General features: G+C 43.9%; 1 protein-coding gene across 2 annotated transcripts in view; it reads right to left on the minus strand.

The window, feature by feature from the left end:
- The window catches only part of pde4dip (phosphodiesterase 4D interacting protein), a 101,916-nt gene extending 80,157 nt beyond the window's left edge, over positions 1–21,759 (minus strand). For both annotated transcript variants that reach the window (XM_084354203.1, XM_084354202.1), the window contains exons 1-3: positions 21,474–21,759; positions 18,011–18,066; positions 14,630–14,697 (exon numbers count right to left, since the gene is read on the minus strand). In XM_084354203.1, the coding sequence (XP_084210329.1) occupies positions 14,630–14,697; positions 18,011–18,066; positions 21,474–21,499 (150 nt within the window). In that variant the 5' untranslated portion in view covers positions 21,500–21,759. The remainder of the gene's footprint in view (positions 1–14,629; positions 14,698–18,010; positions 18,067–21,473) is intronic.
- Positions 21,760–22,593: the final 834 nt, after the last annotated feature.

Below are 22,593 nucleotides of genomic sequence, written 5' to 3' on the forward strand. Positions count from 1 at the left end.
AGGTGAATTATGCGTTCCCCTCAGCGCCTGGCTGCCTGGCCCGGCGCTGCGGCTGCACTTCATTAGCTATCTCCACTCTACCTTTCTCTGACAAATTCAATAAATGTTCATCTGGTTCCAATTAGGCCCTCGTTAGCAATAATTGGCCCGGTATTTACTAACAGCATTACTCAACACTGGCTGGCGCGGGCTGGGCCGGTCTGATCCGAGCCAGGCTACACTCAGCCTTCTGGGTCTGTTAGTTACCTGCCAATCGTCGGTGCCCTGCAGAAACCTGCTATCTCCAAAAGGTCAAACCTTCCACAGCTTGAAAACCCCCCCGATGAGTTTCCACCACTTTCCTAAATGCCTTTTTTTAAACTTTCCCAAATGCATTTTTTATGTTCGACAAGGTTTATTTGGTCTCGAGGCTCCGAGAAAAGCTTCAGCACTGCCTGCAAACGATTCTGCTAAACCACCGACTTACTTCCAAAGCCAATTGTTTTTAAAATTCTTGCCATATCTGTGCATAAAAACTACCTCATGGGTAATTTGTAAAAATGTGGCCAGAATCCGAAGGTAGCTTCAAAAATCTAGGGGGCAGCAAATCATTGGAGTGACCAACAACTGCTGCTGTTTGCTGGCTATGAGTCTGATTGTCTGGACCGGGACCTCCAGGTGGAGTTATCCGTGCGACGGGTCCGGCTCAACTGGATTTGGCTCTGAAGACAGGAGATACAGTACGGAGGTGATTTACAGCGACCCTGATCAGGACTATGACTCCGGGGACGAGAAGACACGGCAGGCGGGGACAGAAGAGGACAGAGAGAGAGAGTCGGACATCATCAGCGTGTAGAGACGGAATATTTTCACGTTTCTGTGAACTGAAGATTTATTTGGACCGAACCAGAGGTTTGATCCAGTCTCTGTCCAGTTTGAATGAAGTGTGTTTTACGATGAGTTAACAAGGTGATTAATCTTGTATTAGTTCAGTCAGAGAGAGAAACTTGAACTCAGGCGGTTGTATTTTTCTGTTTAGAAGGAAAATAGGTGTAAAAATATTTCCTTTACTTGACATTTAGTGAGTTTATTTTGTTGACTTACTGAGTAGTGAAGTGGCTGCTAAAAGGTGAACATTAACTGCTGGTTTTCTGTGTGAAAGTCAGATGTGCTCTGTGCACAACCACCACCACCATTGTGACCTTTACACATTTAATCAACCAAAAACACCTGTCAGGCTGAAATGTGGACATACGTGTGAGACATCCAGAATATTTCAGGTGAATAACACTATGTGAGTTCGACAGTGTTTTGGTTTGGTCTCCATCTACAAACCAAAATATTCCCTGTCTCAGGAAACAAACAATCCAACATGCTGATCATTTGCATCAACCGAAAATTTCTCTACGTCAGTCTTGAGCTCCACTCGAATGCTCCTTCACACGCAAATTCCCATCAGTCAGTTTGTGTCTGTGTTGTATAAACGAACACAAACTGGAGTCTTCCAGGAATTATCTGCAGCCCCGACGGCTGCTTTTACTGTCCAAACCCTGGATTTTGTGTACCATCACACTCCAGGAATAAAAAGCTGGCTTTTGAGTGTTTACCTCGGAGTAAACACCGTGTGTTTCTAATCAAAACGAAGATGCAGATATATTATCACACAGTGTGGAAAAAGTTGCTGAACGAGGGTTTTAAAAGGGAGGATCAGGGCTGTAAAGGTTAACATGTGTTGTTCGGAGGTTGTGTTGGAGATGTGGGAGGTTTTTGCAGGACACCATGAGTCCAGCTCCACCCAGCCTCGCCCAGCGGGGGCGAAGGCAGCGGGGCCTTTAGTGCCGAGTTTGATGGTTCAATTCTAATGTTCTGTGAAAATGTTTTCACAGGACGGAGAGGGCGCTCAGGCCCGAGCCGCTAACAGGAAGGGAACAACTCCCGATCTGTTTTAAAACAGAGATCACTGCCGTGTCACAGACTCTCAGGGGAGCTCAGCGTCAGGAGGGAGGCGGTGGATGTAAAGAGTAAAAAAAATGGTTTTGCTTTCTTAACGTTACTTGTGGCAGACGATCATGAGTCACTTCATAGTGAGTCGTTTCACACTGAGAAGTAGCTGCCAGCTGTGAACCAACAAAGATGTTCATGTTTTTATTTTCACAGTATTTTCACTCACATGCTCGGTATCATCAGTCCAACTGAACCACACCGCAGACTTTCACACAACTTCCCAGAACAAGTCGCCATCTTACCACCGCTGAAGGCAACAACAGGGAGTTTGTCCATCCGTTAATGTTTTGTGACTTCCTGTCTGTGGCTCTCAGCTCCGAGCCCATTGGCTCCAACAGGAGATGTAAATATTCAGTAGTTTCATGTTTACAAAAGGTTCAGTCATTTTCTGAAACGCCTGCTCACAAACAGGACGAAGTTGTGCATTTGTTGGGAACTATTTTCAGTGGCGGATTAATCCAGATTTGGTGCTCCAGTGAGTGTGTGTGGCAGCAGGACGGTGTGTGTGTGTGGGTGGGATTGAGTCAAGATAAACTACAGTGTGTGTCTACAATTTCATGTAAATGAGCTGACGTTAATGTCTGGAGATGGAGGGCATGGTGGTGGAGGCAGAGGTACAGCAGAGTGACCACAGGTCGAGCTGGCGTTTTGTCAAACCACTGGATATTTTAACAAGACGTCAGGACATTTTCCAGCTGTTTGTGGCGACAAAACCAGGTTTTTTACACCAAAACACGATGTTTTCCAAACCTTTACCGAGTGGTTTTTGTGTCTAAACCTAACCAGAGTATAAGCACAGCGTTGTCCCTAAAGAAATGTAACGTTTAATAGTTTTTGGACAGCAGTGAAGACGATGTATGAGGCTCTGGACTGAGTACGATCAGTTCATAGTTATTATATTTTAAACAACATGCAGTCATTTTGGACAGGAAACCAAAGTTATTTGAAATCTAATCAGGCTTGAAAACATGTTGAAGGGCCCTGCAGGATAATCCGTGAAGAAAAGAAGTTGCCGAGTCGTGGTTTGACTCATAAAATACTATTGAGAGTGTCGGTGAGCTATAATATGAGAGCAAATGGAAGATAAACAGAGGAGTAATCGACCGAAAGAGACAAGAGGGAAGATGTGAAATAGAGACGAGAGTGGCTGATGAAAGTCGGGAGCTTCAGTCGTCGCTCCCGGTCTTCCTTTTTTCCCCTCTCTGCTAGCAATTATTGCATTTAAAAGCTCCCTCAATCACAGATAAGTCAGAGGGTTTTAACCAAAAAGCACCTGTCCCCAGCGCTCGGCAGAAAAACTCTCAGTTTCAACACCCCGCTCTAATGCGCTGATTCCAGGAACCCTACATTGGAAATAAATGATGACACATGGTTTCTTATAGACCGCTTCCAAGGCAGGACTTTTCTTTTTTTTTTTTTTTCAAACAGAAAATCTTTCCTCCCTTTGTCTCTGGCAAGTGGGTGAGTTTTCTCTGGTATGTGAGGAGGGGAGGGAGGGAGGTCTGTCTGTTCTGAGGTCTGCTCCGCACATGTCGCTCTTTCACAACCTTTTAAAAAGTTACTCCAACAGAGAAAAAGGGGATTTAACGCAGGGAGAGAAGAAGAAGAAGAAGGGGAAGAAGAGGAAAAGCGAAAATCTGCAAGAATGTATCTGAAAAAGAGAAAGAAGGGCAGAGAAGAGTAGAAGGCTTTGATTGCACACAGATCTGGCCATTAGCAGCCCCGCAGAGAGGCCATAAAACAATAACAAATGGAGACCATCAGTCGGTGCGTCAGTAATAAGCTACAACAACCAGCCGGCTGATGGGAAACACACCTACTCACGATCACAGCAAGCCAGACTGCACAGATACAAAAGAAACCTTGTAAAAATCTACATTCAATTTCCTCCGCTAATGAAAAGGTGTTTCTGATGGAAGCGTGTCACATCGTTCACGAGGATAACGGTCCAATCCGTCCAACTGGTCGGCTTGCCTGGACGTCGGACAGACAGAAGTGGTGTATCAACATTTGATTTTATATCCGTTGTGTGTCTTGGCCTTTCACGCAGCTCGTGCTTTGTTTGGCCCACATACTCGATCCTGATTAGATGGTTATCCTCGTAAAAAGAGCTGCTCACTGCAGGGGAAAGAACGAGGACGGGACTTACTCTGAAACACTTTGCTAAAACGTTTTGGATGTTAGTCTGTACCGAGTGTTGGGCCTCAAGTCATTGTGACTTGGACACGACTCAAGTCGCTGTTTCCACGACTTTGCAACCCGACAGACAATTACTTGAGACTCGATTTAGACTCGGAAGTTAAAGACTTGAGACTTGACTTGAGACTTGGTTATCAGTATTTTATTTTATAAAAGTGTTGAGGAGGGAATCATTTTTGATTTAGCGTTTATGTTTTTAGTTGTTTTTTGTTTTATTTCCCTGAATCTCATAAACACATTGAATGTTTTGTCGTACTTTTTGAACAGGTTGGATAAATTGGTCACAAATGTTATTTGACTGGTGCTTTACTGATACTTTTCTCTTGATAAAGACCGGATGCTGCAGGTTTGTCTCAAGTGTCTTTGGTAGGGAAAAAATGACTTGACTAAGGACTCAACTCCACTCGACTTACCCAAGAAAAAAATGACGTGGAGTGTTGATTAAAGAAGAGAACCGGAGTATTTATTCAACTTTCAAATAACAATTCAAACTTCTTCACAACCTGGGGCCACATTCTCTGTCATCTCTATTAGTTATTATAACATTTTACACGTCTGTATTTATTAAACTTCTGAGAATCACACATAAGAAGACACTTTTAACGATGATCCATGACAAGGACACTTTAAATGTGAGGATCAGCCAATCAGCCAATAAATAAATAAAATAATGATAAGTAAATAAATAAATAACTCTTAGAATAAACTTATTCTTCACTGCATGCAGTCAAACCAGATTTCAGTCCACATTAAACCACCTATTCAGAAGTGAAGCCTCCAGCTAACTTTTATATAATTACTGCTGTGTGGACAGCGTGGTAGTTTTACAACACATCCAATAATTAAAACATAATGCGTTTGTTTTCTTTCTTATTTCGAGCCGTGAGTCTCAGTTCTGATTAATATGTCATCAAAACTAATCGAGCTGAAACCGGGACAGAAACGAACAGCTGATTGTTTTTAATTGTATTTCCCTGAATGGTGGTTTGAGTCACATTAACATCACTGTAATGTTTACGGTCTTCTCCGTCAGGTTGCTCAGGAGGTGATTGGTGTGTACAGACTGTGGTTTCTCTGCCTGTCTGACCCTGCCATTAAAGGCTGCCTGTACTGTCAGGGTAATTGCAGGATCCAGCCTGCCACTAAGCAGAAGACTGATTCATAAAAAATACTTTCTTCTTTTTCTTTTTGTTTGTAACTGTTTCCACATGATCTGAGGGCTCGAGAGGAGGAGAGAGGTCGACAAATAAACACATAAATACCTTCAGAGTAACAGAAAAACACACAATGGAGCCCCAGAACAAACTGTAAACCGTGTAGAGAAACACACTTTACAAAGATTCACACACGTGAAACCGTGTCGAGGATGAAGACGACTTCCTGCCTCGTGACGTCTCTTCAACCCGACAGTCGCGATGTTTCTTCGGTTCTCTCGAGGAACAAAATAAGACACGAGCTTGTCAGAAATGAAACGCAGACAGCGAGTCTGTCAGGTGTTTCCAGACGCAGCCTGATGTTAACAGTCAGAGCCGCTGGGAGCAGATTACTGTACACTTTAACTGAACAATTATCATCCATGACCGACGCCGTGATCAAGTCAATATGTCTTCTCTGACCCGCTGGAGAGGAGCACGGATTTATTGCACGCGGCTGGGATCAATTAACAAAGCGGAGCTCAAAACTACCGACCGTACCTCTCAGCCACAGTCTCTCCGTCTCTCCAGGTGGTGGCGCTAGTGCAGTACAGTGAAACATGTCTGCATCAGCATCAGCCACACTCACTTAGAGATCCTCTGAGGGTCAACAGACGCTGCTGACATCTTTATGTGGGCTTTTATTTGTAAGTGAAGATGTTTGTGGTGAGATTCCTCCGTCGTAGTCTCACAAGCATAATGACTCTGCAACCATCGAGTTTAAAAATGTTTCATTTGTCATTTAAATGGTTCTGTTAGCCTGTTAGAGGCCCGGGATTAAATAATTTAGTTGTGTGGCTCTTCTAGACTTTCCAAATGTTATTGGACCGAATGATTGAAATTATGAATCATTTCTCGGGGAGTTGTGCTCAAAATAATTTATCCTTGTGTTGTGTGATGTTGGCGGCGTTATTATAAGCAAAGAAGGCCGAATGGGAGTTCACTGGAGTTCGGGTCACACCAGTGGATGTTTCTAAGGACACCTGGGGACATTTCCAGCCATGTTTGTGGCGTCGAAAACAGGTATTTAAAGCCAAACCATGATGCTTTTCGAACCCAAGCGAAGAGGTTCAATTGTTTATCTGTCATTTACAGAAAAGTACTTAGCTAAAAGGTATTCTGGTGATTGGGTTGCTGAACTACCAAATATTCAGTGGCCTGAGCCTCTGGGGCCTCTGAGCCGGTGCCGTCTTTGCCTGATTGGTGATCCGACCTTATCGGCTTGTCTTGTGGGGGCTTATTGTGAAGGACATAATTCATGTCTGCAGCGTAGGTCTCATCAAATCGACTAATCAACTATCATTACCTTGCCTTCATGTAAAAATATATCCGTTTCAGTCAAACAGGATCAGATGACCGTTACTGGACTACAGTGCAGGACCAGAGAAACTGTCCCGTCTCGGATAAAAACATTGTCTCAACAGTTTTTGGTGGTTTTCAGTCTTTCACTCGAGGTGAGACCTCTGTTCCTGTCAACAATCTGAAGCTCTTGGGGTGATAAATACACAATGATTATAATTACAGCTGATATCTTGTCTCATGTCATTAAGTGTGGACACGCTGATACGACGTCTCTTCGAGCTGCACCGCAGGTTGTCGCTGTGTTTACTGTGACAGAGACGTGCTGACGTCCTCTGGACACTGAGTCTGTCTTTGTGTCCGTGTTCGCTCTCGTGCACATACCGAAGATTTTAGAGCAAATTTGATGAACAACAGCAATTGTCATCCCCTTCCAGCATGACTGCTGAGAGCATGTCTGTGTGTGTGTGTGTGTGTGTGTGTGTGTGTGTGTGTGTGTGTGTGTGTGTGTGTGTCTGATCTGAGCGGATCTGCTGGCTGGCTGAGCTGAAAGCTGAGCTGCTGTGTATCGATCTGCAGCCCGTCTGAGTGCTGCTGCGGTGAAAACTGACCCCTGTGCTGTCAGCGCGTCCATTACCGCTCATCAAGCTCATCCACCGGATACACTGCAAAAAAACACACACCCCTGACATCATCGCCACCAAAATCTGCTTCTTTCATCCAGAGAACAATCTGAGGTCGATTTGTTTAAATATAATCCACTAAACAGTCGTGTCATTTGAACAAAGTTCACCCTAAATAACAGTTTTGAAGGTAAGAAGTAGCAGGAGGGACGCTGACAGTGAGAGCAACAGCTGCAGTAAAGTTTAACAACAGGAAAGGTCATTTTTTATATTTAGGTACGGGGGAATTCACAAAGATAATGCAGATTTTAAAACTAGAAATCTGGATTTATTAGTTAAAAGAAAAGCGAGACTCAGGTTTAGGAGGAGATTGTTTTGCAGTGCAGGTCAGTCGGGGCGCAGACAGACAACCTGGCATCAATATCTATTCTTAGCAGGAGATTTGAGAGAAACCGAGAGGAGGAAATTTGTATCGCACTTCAGTGTCAGAGTTTGGATGCGGACGGTGTTTCCTGAAATAAAGAGAACAGTCTGAGAATATGTGTTCCCATGAAGCTGCACGGCTCCTGTTTCCGGCTCTGTCGTCCGCTACCGCACATCTAAAGTCGTCCTCGCTCAAAGAGGTTATTTTTACCGAAGTCAATTCCCAAAATTCATTCAGTTTCTGTTCTCTCTGCTCTCTGAGTCCCAAATTATAAACTCATAGGACGCCTCATTAACAGCGACACCACAAACACTCTTCATGTTCGTCTGTATTGTCTCTAATTAGTTTCAGGGTTTTATACCTTGTGTGTTTATTACAATGATTTTAAACTATGCATCAGGCTTTTGTTGGAGAAACAATGATTAGTCGATTAATCAACTATTTGATAATTAATGAATCATTTCATCGTTTTTTTCAAGCAAAATTGTGAAACATTTTCTGGTTCCAGCTTCTTAAAGGAGGATTTGCTGCTTTTCTTTGTCGTCTATGACAGTTAGTGAAGAGTCGTTGGGGTTTGGACTGTTGGTTTGACAGAAGAAACAATCTGAGGACGTCGCTTTTTACTTTTTAAGGACAAACGATACATCAATGAGTCATGAATATAGATTAAACCATAATTAAATAATAAGTTGGAGCCCTTGTTGTCAGACATACTGACACTAAAATCTGAAAGAAACAAACTTTGGTGCAATTTTCTTCCTTTTAAAAACCTTTTTTAACATTTACAGACTGTGTGACTTCACTGTGAGCTGCACATTTTCCAACAGGAGTCTACCTCGGTTTTAATACTCTAAATTAATGCCTTGTTTTGTGTTTTTGTGTGTGTTTGCTGGGCAGTACACTTTTTTCCTCCATATATATTTATGCTGGAAACTCACAGTGTTTCCTTCACATACACAAAAGATCATAATCATGACCGAGCTGCTGCAAGAAGCACGTGGAAACACACATAACCACCACTGCAACGACTGCAGCAGCAGCCTGAAATCCTTGTTCATCACCTATTAACACTTCAGTAACAACCTAACGATTATCCCAAAACTCAGAGAGACTGCTGGTAAATCCACTAGAGAGTCGTGCTAACAGTCAGCTAGCGCTGACATACAGGTGACAACACATTAGCTACTTTAAAACGCAGACCGTCCTCCAAACAAGACTGACAGCATCAAGTGCGTCATGACTTCTAATGGCCGAATCAATTATGACAAAAAGGCAAAAGGAGGACGTCGGGTGGCGTCTTCACAGAGCGACACAGTCTGCATACGTGGGAGGGCTGTCAGTCGTTTTGACGTGAGGATGTGTTGGTTTTGGAAGCTGACCGACTTCTGGACATGCACCAAGCAAAATCCACACTTAGCACCCAATTATTGTGATTATTATTCTGAAGGACTGGTTGAAATCACAAAGCATCTTTTAAATAAATACTCAGTATCGTGTCTGAGATGACTCGACAGTTCTGTGTCCTCTCCTGATATCAACACCGCTGCTCCCGTGGTTCAAGTGTGTTTCAAGTGTGTTCTCGTGCAGAGCTGCAGATATCAGCTTCATAAAGCAGCAAATCAGAGCCAACAGCTTGGGGGTTGAACACACACACACGCAGTCTTCTGACCTATTTTCAAATGCCACAACAAAAACTAGGAGAGCACAAGAAGTGAGGAGGAGATAAAAGAGCGTGGAGATAAAGGGAATTAAAAAAGAAATGTGCCGTTTGAATCACTGCAGCCCGGCTGTCAGCTGCAGGATCGGGTGTTCTGTCTGTGTTTTGGGTCTCCGAGTGCGATCCATTACTGCCGCTCTGGTAATGGTAATCCAACTCTGACAGACCTTTCATAAGCGTATGCGGCTTTTTTAGAAGTGAACACTGAGACCGAGGGCAAAATAACAGATTAACAACCCTAATTTGTCCTGAGGTTTTAATGGCCAGAATTATACGCGATCCTCCCCCCCTCCTTCTATCAATCTGAGTGTCTCTGCGGTCGGTTTGAATTCACATTTATAGGCGGCCATGTGCTTCCAATTTCTCCTGCGGACTAATAAAGGCCATTTGAGAAAGGGGGCATTTTGATTGGGCGATTTTTCTTTTTTTATTTTCCTTTTTATGAAAACCTCAGGGCTGCAGAGCGTGGCTGTTTGACAGATACAAATGCTGCTCTGGCAGGTTCATGTTTCTTCCAACCAGCCGACGGGAGGATTGATTCTTTAAACTGACGCAAATGTGGAGGGAGGACAAACACACACACACACACACACACACACACACACACACACACGTACGGCCATAATCTGGATTCAATAATCCAGACTGCTCTATTAAGATGAGAGGACCAACATACGCTGCCACTGTCAGAAGGACTTAATGTAAAACTACAGTGGCAAAGGAAGGTCAACAAACTTTAATCTGCTCCATCAGAAAAGGGGAAACTTTTCAGACAAGAGCCGAACTGTTATGTCTCCGCTCTTTACTGAAAATCAGTTGTTTCCGTTTGTTATGAACTTTAAATACTGACGGAAATCAGATAAAGTTTTAGGTTGTTTCTTGGCAGTTTTCTCAGTTTCTGAAGAGAGAATTCATCACAGTTAACATCGTGTCGTCACGTTTCATAATGTTTTTCCCCGGATTAGTTTTACCGGGGGGCCACATGTGATGCAGGAATTCAGGTGTCACATCTGTGTTTTGAGACAAATATTCTCACTGGGAAATAAAAAAGGTTTAAATATTTTCACAACCAATCAAAAACTAGAAGCGTCAAAACTCAATTTCCACTGCAGCGTCCAAAAAATACTTAATCAGGAAAAAGGAGAAGTCTGATTGCAAAGTGGGAACTTATGTGGATTTTATACTTCACAGGTTCTGGACCATTTAAAACAGATATAAATACAGTTTATCATCATCTGGTTGGAATTCGAGAAGTTCTCCACGATCTAGTTTAGCCGACGCGTCATCGCTCACTCTTCTTCTCGATTCACAAAGAACGGCGGCGCCTGTCGCTGACAGGACGATCTGCTGACTGCACAGAAACTCAACAGCTGACGGTTATAGAGAAAAACACGAAGCTACTTAATGTAAAAGCAACATGATCCAAGACTGGAGACTAAAAACTGCATGGAAAACATTTGTGTCACAGCGAACAAGTGTAATCTGTAGTTAGCTCACTTGTGAGCTCGTTAGCGAGTTTCACTTCCCAAAGATCCTTGAAAGTTACTTAAGCTGTTCAAAAGCTAGTTAGCTTTCTTTTTAAGCTAGGTCTAGTTAGTTGGCATCATAATGTTCCCACACATCCTTGACTCACCCTATTTGAAAGTTTTTGAATTAAAGGGGAAGAAATTATTTATCAAAAAGATTTGTGTCACACATAAGAGGTGAGAAATGCTATCTATCTTTCAAAGGTTTTCAGTTCGCCTACTCTGCACTGCACACAAGCTAATTAGCTCACCTGTGAATCTGCTATCAGTGGCTGCACCACGAGACCGAAGAAGAACGGGAAAAGTGGGAATGTCACGATCAAAACTCAACCAGAAAATGTTCTTTGGAAAACTGAGCGTTGATAATTTAACGTGTGATTTGTGTTAAATGGTGTGAAACGTGTGAAAACACTGGACTGGTCCTCTAAAGGATTTTCTGCAGCTCTGCAACGTCTCGACTGTAATTCAAACTCACAATCTCAGCCCATTTTTCTTCATCCCTCCGTACAAAGGCTGTGTTTCGGTTGCCTCCCAGCCTGCTGTCTGTGCCGTGCGTCTGCACGTAGCATGACTCATCCTCCATCCCTCTGCGGGATATTCAGGAGGGAAACTTCAAAGGAAAGCTGCCTACATCCTATAATGTAGCCTCGACCAATCAGGCGCGAGTTCAGCTGTCTGCCTCTGCTCGTACAGCGTCTCTGCATTCGGCGAATACAAGGCTTCATCCGCAAAAAGCTTTTATACCAGTTCAAGATGCATTCTGCCCACTTAAAGCTGGGATCCACCCTCATACAACAAATCACCAACACAGGGACGGTGGCCGGAGACATTCTCTGCACTTAAATAATAATTATAATGTCACACGAAGGTCTTAATTATCTCCCGTATTCATCTCTCAGCCCAGTCACCAGAATAAGTACAAATGACGACACCAGCTCAAAAAAATGCACATGAATCCCAAAAACATCCCGAGACGCTGCACGTCCCCCTCCAGCACCTGAGCCGGCACGGACCCCACAGGTCAGCACAAAACCCAAAGATTTCCCCCAAAGGACGTCTGTTCAAGTCAGTGTTTCAACATTTGTAAGCATGAAAGAGAGAAAGATATTTTTAACCAGACGTTGAGACGTTTCCCAGCTGAGTTTGTGGCAACAGAAACAGGTATTTTAAATCCAAACTATCATCTTTTCCTAACGACAACTGAACACTGAAGTGGTTTTTGTGCCTTTACCTAACCGGACCACAAGCACAGTGTTGTCACAACATAAATTAGAAAATTGAACCTTGCAACATCGAGGAAATTTCCACATATTCATGGTGTGTAGATCGCCAACATTTCTGATTTTATTTTATTCCACCGTCCATTTTAGGATCCAAACCGAGGATCCTGGACCAGGTCTTGACTTTAGGACACTGAACAGACCCTTGGAGACGTTCATATCGAGCACAGTTTGCAAAGCAGTGGTGAAAAACGAGGCGTGATGTGAAGCTTTTAAACTTCCTCCTCTCGCGTCTATAAATTAGCACCTGTTTAAAAAGTCCAACGGGCCTTTTAAAGGTGAAGACAGACAGTCGGGTTTATCTGCTGCTGCTCTCTGCGTCTCACAATCAATCACACGTTGTGGATTTGATCTCATCCTGCTGGAGTTTCATATTTCACATCATTTGACCTTTTTCCCCAATACAACCCACATTAACTCAACATAACCACAACCAGCCCCCCCACCCCTCTGTTAGTCTGTCCTTCACTAAAAGGGGAGCAGGGTAATTGCAGCGAGCACCTCCAGAGTTATATCAGACCCATAATGCACCTGGCACAGCTCCCAGAATCCATTACTGTGGCACAGAACCAGAGGGAAAGTGCGCCGCCCATCTTCAAACCCGAGCAGACGTTCAGCCGAGCGGCTTTTCACACAGAATGCCTGATCCCAACTTTCTAAAAATACGTCTGTATGTGGGTTTCATTTATTTATTCATATATCTCCTTTTTATGTTGGAGTCTGTCTTTGTGTGAAACATTTGTCATGATCATGAAACGGAGCCGAGCTGCCGCACAAAGACAGCACGACGGAAACTTGAAACAGCGGTCCAGCTGTCACAGAGAAAATGATGTCGTGCACGTGTTTTCATCGACACCGAGACAACAAAACTGCAGAAAAATGCTTAAAGGAAACAACTTAATGGTCCAATTGCAGCCATGATGTAGAGCAGTCAGATGGACGTATCTCTGCAATAACACAATACAGATGCTGTCGTTGACGTCTCTGTTTCTGACATTAGGCAACGTTAATCTGATCATTGGTCATCAACATAAATATCATAAAGCAACTAAAGGAAACAGTAATCCTGAAACTTCAAAACAGAAAAAAGTCAGAATCTGGTCGTGCAGGTCAGAGTCACAGACACATACCGACTGTGTCGGCCATGACACTTTAACAGATATCACAAGGAAACTCGTCGATCACTTAAATCACGTCAATTGATTTTTGTATTACAAGTTTACATGTTTAAATATGCAAATGTTTGAATATATTTTCAGCACAGAAATCTAAAAATAGACTAAACTAGTTTCAAAACTTTTGTTTCAAGCCCTTTAACACAGAGATTCAACAATAACGCCACAAGTCTCGCCTGTACACCACTTTTGTCTGTTTTTTAAACTGAACCAAGCAGTGCCGACACAACGCCGCCTCAGACTGTGACGGTTTACTCTGTTAACACCTCCGCTGGCCGATAACTTTCACACAGACGGGTTAAGCAGTGTGAAAGGAGCTGTTTGTTGACCTGTTAGAGTCAAAAGTTTTGACAGACAGAATTTTGGATATCTCTTTTCTTCACTCCATAAAGCCGAAAATACTGTCAACAAGCCATAAAAAATACATTTTCTCCAAGTTCTTAGGACTAAAATGTGATCTCTCTCAGAGATTGAGAAAAAAGACATTTTCTGGCTACAGGTTTGAGTAAGAGGACAACAGAGTTAAACAACACTGTGGATGGAAGACAGAACGATGTTTTGACATGTGTCTGTTTGTGACGTCTGATAAAAGTATTCTCTAAAACGTCTGATCCTTTCACTCCCCGTTGTTTATTATGACCTGGTGCATCCTGGGTCCTCCAGCTGTCAGAAACACTGAACTCTATTCTCACTCCCAACAACAGCAGCAGCAGCTCCGACACACAAACAACAGTCAGCAGTTTAACTTGATCTGTATCAGCTGACGTGCACATCTTTCCAATGTATTTCAGAACCAGCCCAGGTGAGCCACACCTCTGACACACCGCTACTGTTGCTTCTGGAAGAAAACTGCCATCTGAACTCGACCACCGTGATGAAGCGTGGTCGTCTTAAATCCATCTCAAACACATCTTTTAATATAGACGTCTACAGTAAATGAGACAGACTGACTGACGGGGACAGTGGAAACTCTTGACTCATGCAGGGTTTCAGTTGCCACATCATCTTCCCAAACACACCTACATAGTCATTACCACAGAGCAGAGACAAGCCTGGACACCTCCGCCACACAGCACTACGCTAACAGAGCTGGAGAGTAAGTTTTCTCTTCCAGCAACACTCAAGGTCTTCTCCTCATCACAACCGCAGCATCAGAGTCTTAGTCTCCTCTCCAGGTGAGGACACAGCTGATATCAGAGCTTGTTCTTACCTGTTCAAACTCTCTGAGGCTGTGCATCTGGACCGGTGGGCCTTTGTCAGTCTCATCACAGGAGAAATCTGCACAGGAAGACAAAACAAAGGCATGAATAAATCAAACATTTACATTCAGCCTGTAACTGAAGGCATCTCATGGCCTGAATGTTTGAGAACCTCATGAGGTGTTTTAAGATTCTTCCTCATGTTTCCAAACAAGGATTTTTCAGATCTATGTTGCTAAAAAAGTTGTATGAGAGTGAAGAAGGGGATTTTGGGACGGAAAACAATGGAAAAATCTAGATCATCCTGGGTTCAGTGGCCAAAAACTTCAGCTTCATCTGAACCTGGACATCTTGGTGTGTCCAACAAGCGCTCTGCATTGTTCTGTTTCTCGTCGTCGATGCAGCCATGCATGAAGGTCTCACATTACTCAATAGGATGAGGGGTGGTCTTGATTTATTTAGACCGAAGTAGCATCTGCAGATCTCAACCAATCAGAGAGTTATGAGAGCAGCCTGAGAGGTGAAGCACTGCAGAAGAGCGCATCGATATTTTCAGCAAATACAAAATGATGTGTTTTTGTTGTGGCTCTCCCGGTTCTGATTGGACGACACAACGTCTTGACCAGTATCGCCTCCGAACTGGTCCCCTGAGCTGGCAGACAACAGGCAGAACCAGTAACTTCATGTTACATTTTGTTAAGTTACTAACATTTTCATAGATGCTGCTCCTGCATCTGACCTCTGACCCCTGAAAAGCCGACGCAGGAGTCTCAGTAGAAGTCAGTAGAGTCAGTAACACGCTCTGTTGACAGATGATAACATCGTATTTGAGTCTGCACGTCTAAAAGCTTATTTATAATCGAGCTCGGCAGTTTATTCTTGACCTTATAAACAGCAGCTGACAAACTAATCTCCGCTGACCAACTCACATGGTCTTCATCAGAAGGTGAGAGCTGATTAGTTGTCTTGGATCTGTGTATGTGGAGTCTGACAGGTAATTCTGAAGTTGCTTTGCTGCTGAAGACCATGTGATGTGGGTTTAAAGCCAGAGAACAAGCAAATAAGTGAACCTTGAGTAGAGACAGACGTGTGTTTTAATGGCAGATTGGCAGCGTTCTCAGTAACGCACACACTGTCCAGAGTTTTTGTCTAGTAGACCGTGTTTAATGCAAATAAATGCATTCAATCATCTGTAAACCACACTGTTTAAAAATCCTCATAAATCCTGACGACCTGCAGTAAAAATGTTCCACTGTTACTGAGGATCATCAGTCCACCAGAGCGGAGCTGAAATCCAAACACCTCGGGGCTTTTCTGAGCAGCATCCCTGAGACGTCCTGATCAACCCTCGCCTCATTATAACCCTATTAAACCTGGATATATGGGCCGTGTCCACACACACACACACACACACACACACACACACACACACACACACACACACACACACACACACAAGGCATGGTATATTCCCGTCCAGCTGAAACACTTCCAGAGGTCTTAAGACGTCTCAAAGCCAAACTTATCCTCTCTAAAAGGCCCGGGAGCGTTCCCAGAAACCTCCACACAGGAGGGATTTGTACAATAGTTTATTCCTTTAAAAGCCAATTGCTTTGTATCCGAGTAGTGGTGTAGCTGGTGGAGCTGGTGGAGGTGGTGGAGGTGCTGGGGGTGGTGTGGTGCCAGATCCCAATGGGTGTAATCAACATGGCTTTGGCAGAGCGCAGATTTCTGACGGTTCCTTAAAATTGCGGCACATTAAATATTATTAAAAGCTGCTCTGTAACATAAAAAGGTAGAAGGTCCTCTGGAAGGAGGCCCGCTGCAGGCGGCCAGGGTGCAAAATACTACACAACACTGATATGAATGACGCACAGCTGCAACCATCCAGACACACACACGCACAGTTGGGTTACTGTACTCGCGAGGACCGGATGTGTTCCCATTGTTCAAACCTGAGTAAACACCTGAACGTGGAGCGTAAGTTAATAGTTTTAAAATGAAATCCTCTGTATTCTTTACACTTCTGTTGGTGTTCAGATTAAACAACTGAGACGTTAATCAGTGAGCTTTGAGGTGTTAGCCAGGCCCGGCTAGCTGGTTCCCCCAGTTGCCAGTCTTTATGCTAAGCTAGGCTAACAGCACCCTGACTCCAGCTCTGTACTTTTCGATCATACTTGCCCTCTCCTGGCTTCCTCCTGGAGTCACACTTCTCCTGTATTTCTTGTGATTTTGTGAGAGACGGACTAAGAATGGAAAATAGAAAGAAATACTGCAGCAAATTTTGACGTCCTGAAAGAAATATTTCTCGTCTTTCTGGAAACCTTTAATGGCTGACGAGCGTCGGGCAGTGGCGTGCACAGACATGAACGTTAACATTCAAATATATAACTTCACTAGAATGACTGCTTCTGCACACGGGTCAGACTGTGATCCTCAAAGCCAGAACATTTTTTGCTGAATGTCTTCATTTAATCCAACATCACATTTCAGTAAGATTTTGTTGTTATTAACTGTTGAGTAACGGCCAAAAATATGTCTTGTGAGGTCACAGTGACCTTTGAGTTTTGACCACCAAATCTAATCAGTTCAACATTTAGTCCAAGCGACCGGCGCAGAGGAATAAAAATGTACTGATTGTTATTATCGTTCTTTAAAAGTCACCATAATGCTGAAAACAAAGTCTCTGAAACTAAACTTTTTCCTCTCTATTTTTGAGCCAGTGCCCCTCCAGTCTTTAAGTCAGTGATCAGCAGGTGAGACGAACACAAAACAATAATACATTTACTTGAGTTTTTACAGATCTGTGTGTTTTTTACCGTCATTTAAAGTTTGTGCAGTTTTTTCAGGAAATCAACATAAACTGCAAATAACTTTGCAACTATCTGATTATTTCTTGGTTCTTTCTTGAACCTGTAAATATTCTTTCTGTGTATTTTTTTCTCTCGTTTTTTATTTTTAACTACAAAATTACATATTTCCTTCAAGGTCAAGTCCTGTGAAATTATAAGGGAGTTACAGAGGATCAGATCGGGTCACGTTTCCACTGCTGTGCTCTGTATATGCAGTCAAAAACAAGGACGAACACACACACACACACACACACACACACACACACACACACACACACACACACACACACACACCCCTCTTACAGGGGTGGTGGCCGTTACGAACACACTCAGTCTTTCATAGACTCGTGCTGGCGACAGACTGTTGCTCCTACAAACAGCTAATTAGTCAACACAGGAGCTTCTGTCAGGCCGAGGGTCTTAAAGCTGTAACGAGCTGTTTACACTGTTTCTCCTGCAAGAACAAAACCAGTAAACAGGACGCCGAACACCTTGATTACAGGTGAGAACATTTAAAAAACATTTAGGATATTTACTCACCCATCATTGGTCCGACGCTCCTCGGCCTGGCCTTCTTCTTCTCTGCACCGCAGTGCCTGAAACAAGACACAGCTATCAGCCCACTTCCTTCAGACTCAACACTGTCCCATGTGTCCTCACCAGCAGCCTGCACTGAAACCTGTATTTCCAGATTTATGCTAAAATAACTAACGTTTTTCTACCTGCTGCCGTCCTGTCGGCCTCACGCGTCACTGAAAATGTGAGAAATCCTCAACAGCCAAGAGGGTCAAAAATAGTGGAGGATGAGCAGAGCTGAAGCTTCCCACTGACATGTCAGAGACGGAGGCACACTCACACACTGCTGGTGGAAACTGAGTCAGCGCATGCTTCGAGTCACACAGCCATCACTCACCGGCAGAGAGACGGTAAACAGAGAAAGAGAGTGGAGGAATCCAAGCAATCCCTCCTCAGCTGGTCAACCAGGAGCTTTCTGAGAGCGTTATTACTCAGAGTCACGTTAATTGTTATAAAAAAGGCTTCTTTGGTCGGTAAATTGAAGGTTTGTGGTTTTTCTGTAACACGTAAGAGTATAAAAACAGACTGTATCTGCCTCTGAGGTTCAACGTCCCAACGTGGCTTAAAGTTGGTCAGTGAGGAGGATTTTTAGGATCAGAGGAGCGTGGGCAGGATTTTCTCTCCATTAGAAACGTCCCCGGAGCCTTTCATGAATAATCAATGAGCGAGATTAACTCAAAGAAGATCTCACAGGGCTGTAAAGGCCTTTCTAAGATCTGGCAGACGACGGAGCTTCACGTCGGGGTGAGAACATAATCAGCCCCGACTAATTGTCTCTGAATAACACAGGAACCGAAGGCTCTCAGTGCAATGAGTGTATTCACTTGTTTTACAACATCTCGGCCACCTAGGTGTGTGTGTGACCTCCACGCCGGCCTGAACAAATGAGAGCGGGTGGTGACAGCTGGAGGAGCAGAGAGCTGCAGGAGATGTGAACAAATGTGCCCTGTGTGACAAAAGAAGCTGAGCAGACGACAGTGAAGACCTCCAGCAGCCTCCAGCAGCTGTGAGCCAGCGGGAGAACGACATATGTGTTCCCGTGTGTCGTCACTCGTCATCAAATCCCTCCAGATCAGCTCCCTGTTAGCTAATACTTCAATAAACTGATGCAACACACCCCGAACCTACTTCAGGTTGGGGTTTCTGAGAGGAAACTCAAGAAGCTTACACCTTCAGCAAAAAGAGAGCGGACCACTTGAAGCCTGAGCTCATTTTATGATGCAGAATGATCCATATTCTGTATAATTGTGCAGCACTTCACTGAAACAGTTTCAAACAATTTTCTCTCCGTATCACCATGCAGAAAACGCGCCAACTAAGCTAACCAAGCTAACCAAGCTAGCTAAGATCTCAGCGGAGGAGAACGCCGTTGAAGTTTACGTCCCGCGCTGTCACGACCGTGAATCTCTCCTCCATGAGTTAATGCATGCTTCCTTCTGTGTAGTGACACAGAGAAGAAATAGTTCCCATGTGAAACTGCTCACAACAACAACCTCTGTGGATTATCTTGAGTAACCAGGTCATGATATCTGGAAGTGACATTGAGTTGAGTTTTTTAAATGTCTTATTTTTGGCACTTTGAGAGTCATCTCGTTCCATTATACTGGAGAGAAGGCAGACAGCTCTGCAGCTGATATCTGCAAAACTCTGCAACTCACAACGAAACAATCTGGATGGATAAATAGCAGAACATGTGGGAAGACAAGTACGTGCATTTGATTTTGGAGTGAACTGTTCCCGTCTTCATTGTGACATTATATCCAAATTAGGTGATTAGTTGATTTGGAGTTCAGTGACGTGTTATTAATCATGAATAATATATTGAGCAATGTTGGTTTCTAAAACACAAAGACTGGTTTGATTAACTGCATCCTGTCAGGTTTGTCAACTGTCAACAGAAATACTTGAATTCAACGAGCTAACTTCGAATAGCTCGCTCCGAAGACCGAATGATGCGTCGCTACTTGTTTACAGGTAGAAGCTGCACTTGAACGCACCGCAATCAACACATGACTGATCAGCTGTTTGTGCTCCGGACTCAAAATGGATCGTGGAACAACAACAATAGCAAACTGATGAACTGACAAAAGAAAATATTCTCGATGTGTCGTGTCTCATTTTAACTCCTTACACGTCACAGAGCAGCCGTCAGCGTCAGACATCGACACTCGAGTTTTCTGGTAAACTTGAAAGAGCCTCAAAAAATGTGTGTGAATGACATTTTTTCCAATTGATTATTTCCATTTGATGGAAAGATACGGCCATAAAAAAGTCTAGAGTTTGAATATTTCTCTATATAGCTTCAATAAAGAGCTATTATTCGATGACACACCGTAATTATTAAACTGTCAGACATTAGTCATGTTTCCATCTAATTTCCAAGAAAATGTGAGTAAGTCAGTGATTGTGTTGGAGTGAGTAAACTCGGCTGCACAGTTTTGTCTAAAAGTGGTTAAACCAGAGGCGATGTCAAAGGTGACAAGGCTGCCGAACCAGTGACTCTGGTTTGAGTCTGTGTTTCGTTTTCATTTTAAATGTGAACTCGCTGGATATATCTGACGAGTGTCCGTGCCGTTCTCACATCTGTAAACGTGACACTACTGGATGTCTTTAAGGCGACTTGAGGACAGTTTTCAGCCGTCTGTGGTGACAAAAACCTCATATTTTGACTGTAAGTTGGGTCGTCTCCAGACCTGTTTTTGGCGCTCAAAACTGTTTTGTTTTTTTTAGTGAGAGCATGTTTTTCAAACTCTAACCAAGTGTTTTTGTGCCTAAACCCAACCAGAGCTCAAACACAGCGCTGTGACAAGAGAAAAACTGAAAATTGAACATAGAGAAATTGCAAAAATGCCGTTTTCTGGTAAGAAGTTTTTTTTTGCATTCTGCCATTTCAACTTCAAAATCTTCATAAAGATACTTTGATGGAAACACAGCCAGTGTTGACAGGATGAACCCTGAACCTAAACTTTCAGGAGAGAAAGAGTTAAACACATTCATCAGCAGCTAAACATCTTAAACGTGAATAAAGTGTCTGTGATCACAGACCGTAGCAGACCCTCTGTTGTGTCTGGCAGATGTTAGAAATGACAGCACTGAACACATAATCCAGGCGTTTGCTTTGAAATGACTGAAATTAGCTCAGCCAATAGCTGCCTGTGATTCAGGAACACCACTCGTGGGAGTCGAGACCTCCTTATGTAACAGCGGCACAAAGGTCCTCTTTTCAGTACGAGGTAAAGAAGGCTGTTTTTCTACTTTATTCATCTGTACTCACGGCAGAGGAGAGGCTTTTCTGTTCACATTACATTCATGAGTGCACACCCACACATGCACACAGAAAAAAACCACAGATCACAAACCACACACACTCACCAAACTGACCCCCATGACTCATCACAACAGCTGTTATCATCCACAAAAGTCTTACCGTCCTCTGTAGAGATATCCACTCATTTTTCACGGAGAAAAACACAAACACGGTTCAGATTCCAGCTGCTCTCCGCTGAGCCGTCAGGTGAGTGAAGGTCCTCCGTCTGACTGCCTCCACAGACCTGAGCACATCCGTTTATCCTCCAGCTGCGAGGACAGCTCCAGTCAGACGTGGACAAAAAACTGCAGCCAAAGCAGCAGAGCCCGTGAGCCGATTCTTCCACCCAGTTGCCTCTGACTCCTCAGACCCAGAGAGAAGTGACCACAGTCAGGCTCGTCTGGCCACGAGGCTCCCGGAGGAGCGAGCCAAGAAGCACCCAGGCAGCGATTCGACGTGGCAGAGAGCAGCGCAGAGCGAGGAGGTAAACACCAGGGGAGCAAAGGTACACAGAGAGAGAGCGAGCGCCTGGTTCAGCATGAAAGACTGATCTGTTTCAGCACGCTCCCAAACAGACGCTTCACTACTGCGTGTGTGTGTGAGTGTGTCGGCATGTGTACAAACCACACTAACGTCCTCCTGTTATTGCCTGTAAAACACTCACTGAACTGTCAATTGACTATTTGCCTCTGGTATTTTTTGAAGGTAGGGTGGAGCACAAGGAGGACACCCATGTGTGTGTGTGTGTGTGTGTGAGTGTGTGTGTGTGTGTGTGTGTGTTTATGCATCCCCTCCTCCCCCTGCAGGTGTGTGTGACATGTCAGAGCAGGCCTCCAGCCGGTAAAACAAGGTATGAATCCAGACTCTAATCTCCCCCACCAACACACACACACACACACACACACACACACACACACACACACACAGACACAGACACAGACACACACACACAGACACACACACACACACACACACACACACACACACAGATGTGAGGATCTTTCTTATTAAACCACACTAACCGACTCCATTATCACTCTGTAGAAAAGCTCCTCTAACAGACAAACAGTGCAGCTGTGTTGACCAGACTCAAACGGACCGGCAGCACATTGAGGCCCGGCGGAGCAGCTCGGGATCAAAGCCGGGCCGCGGCTGGTTTGGAGTCAGCAGCCTCAGTCTGGATCAACGTTCGTGAAATTCCTCCTCAGGCTTCTCCAAACACAAAGAGGTGTGGTCTCCT

The sequence above is a fragment of the Pagrus pagrus genome, assembly GCF_965226575.1.
Source record: "Pagrus pagrus genome assembly, chromosome: 6".
Lineage (NCBI taxonomy): Eukaryota > Metazoa > Chordata > Actinopteri > Spariformes > Sparidae > Pagrus > Pagrus pagrus.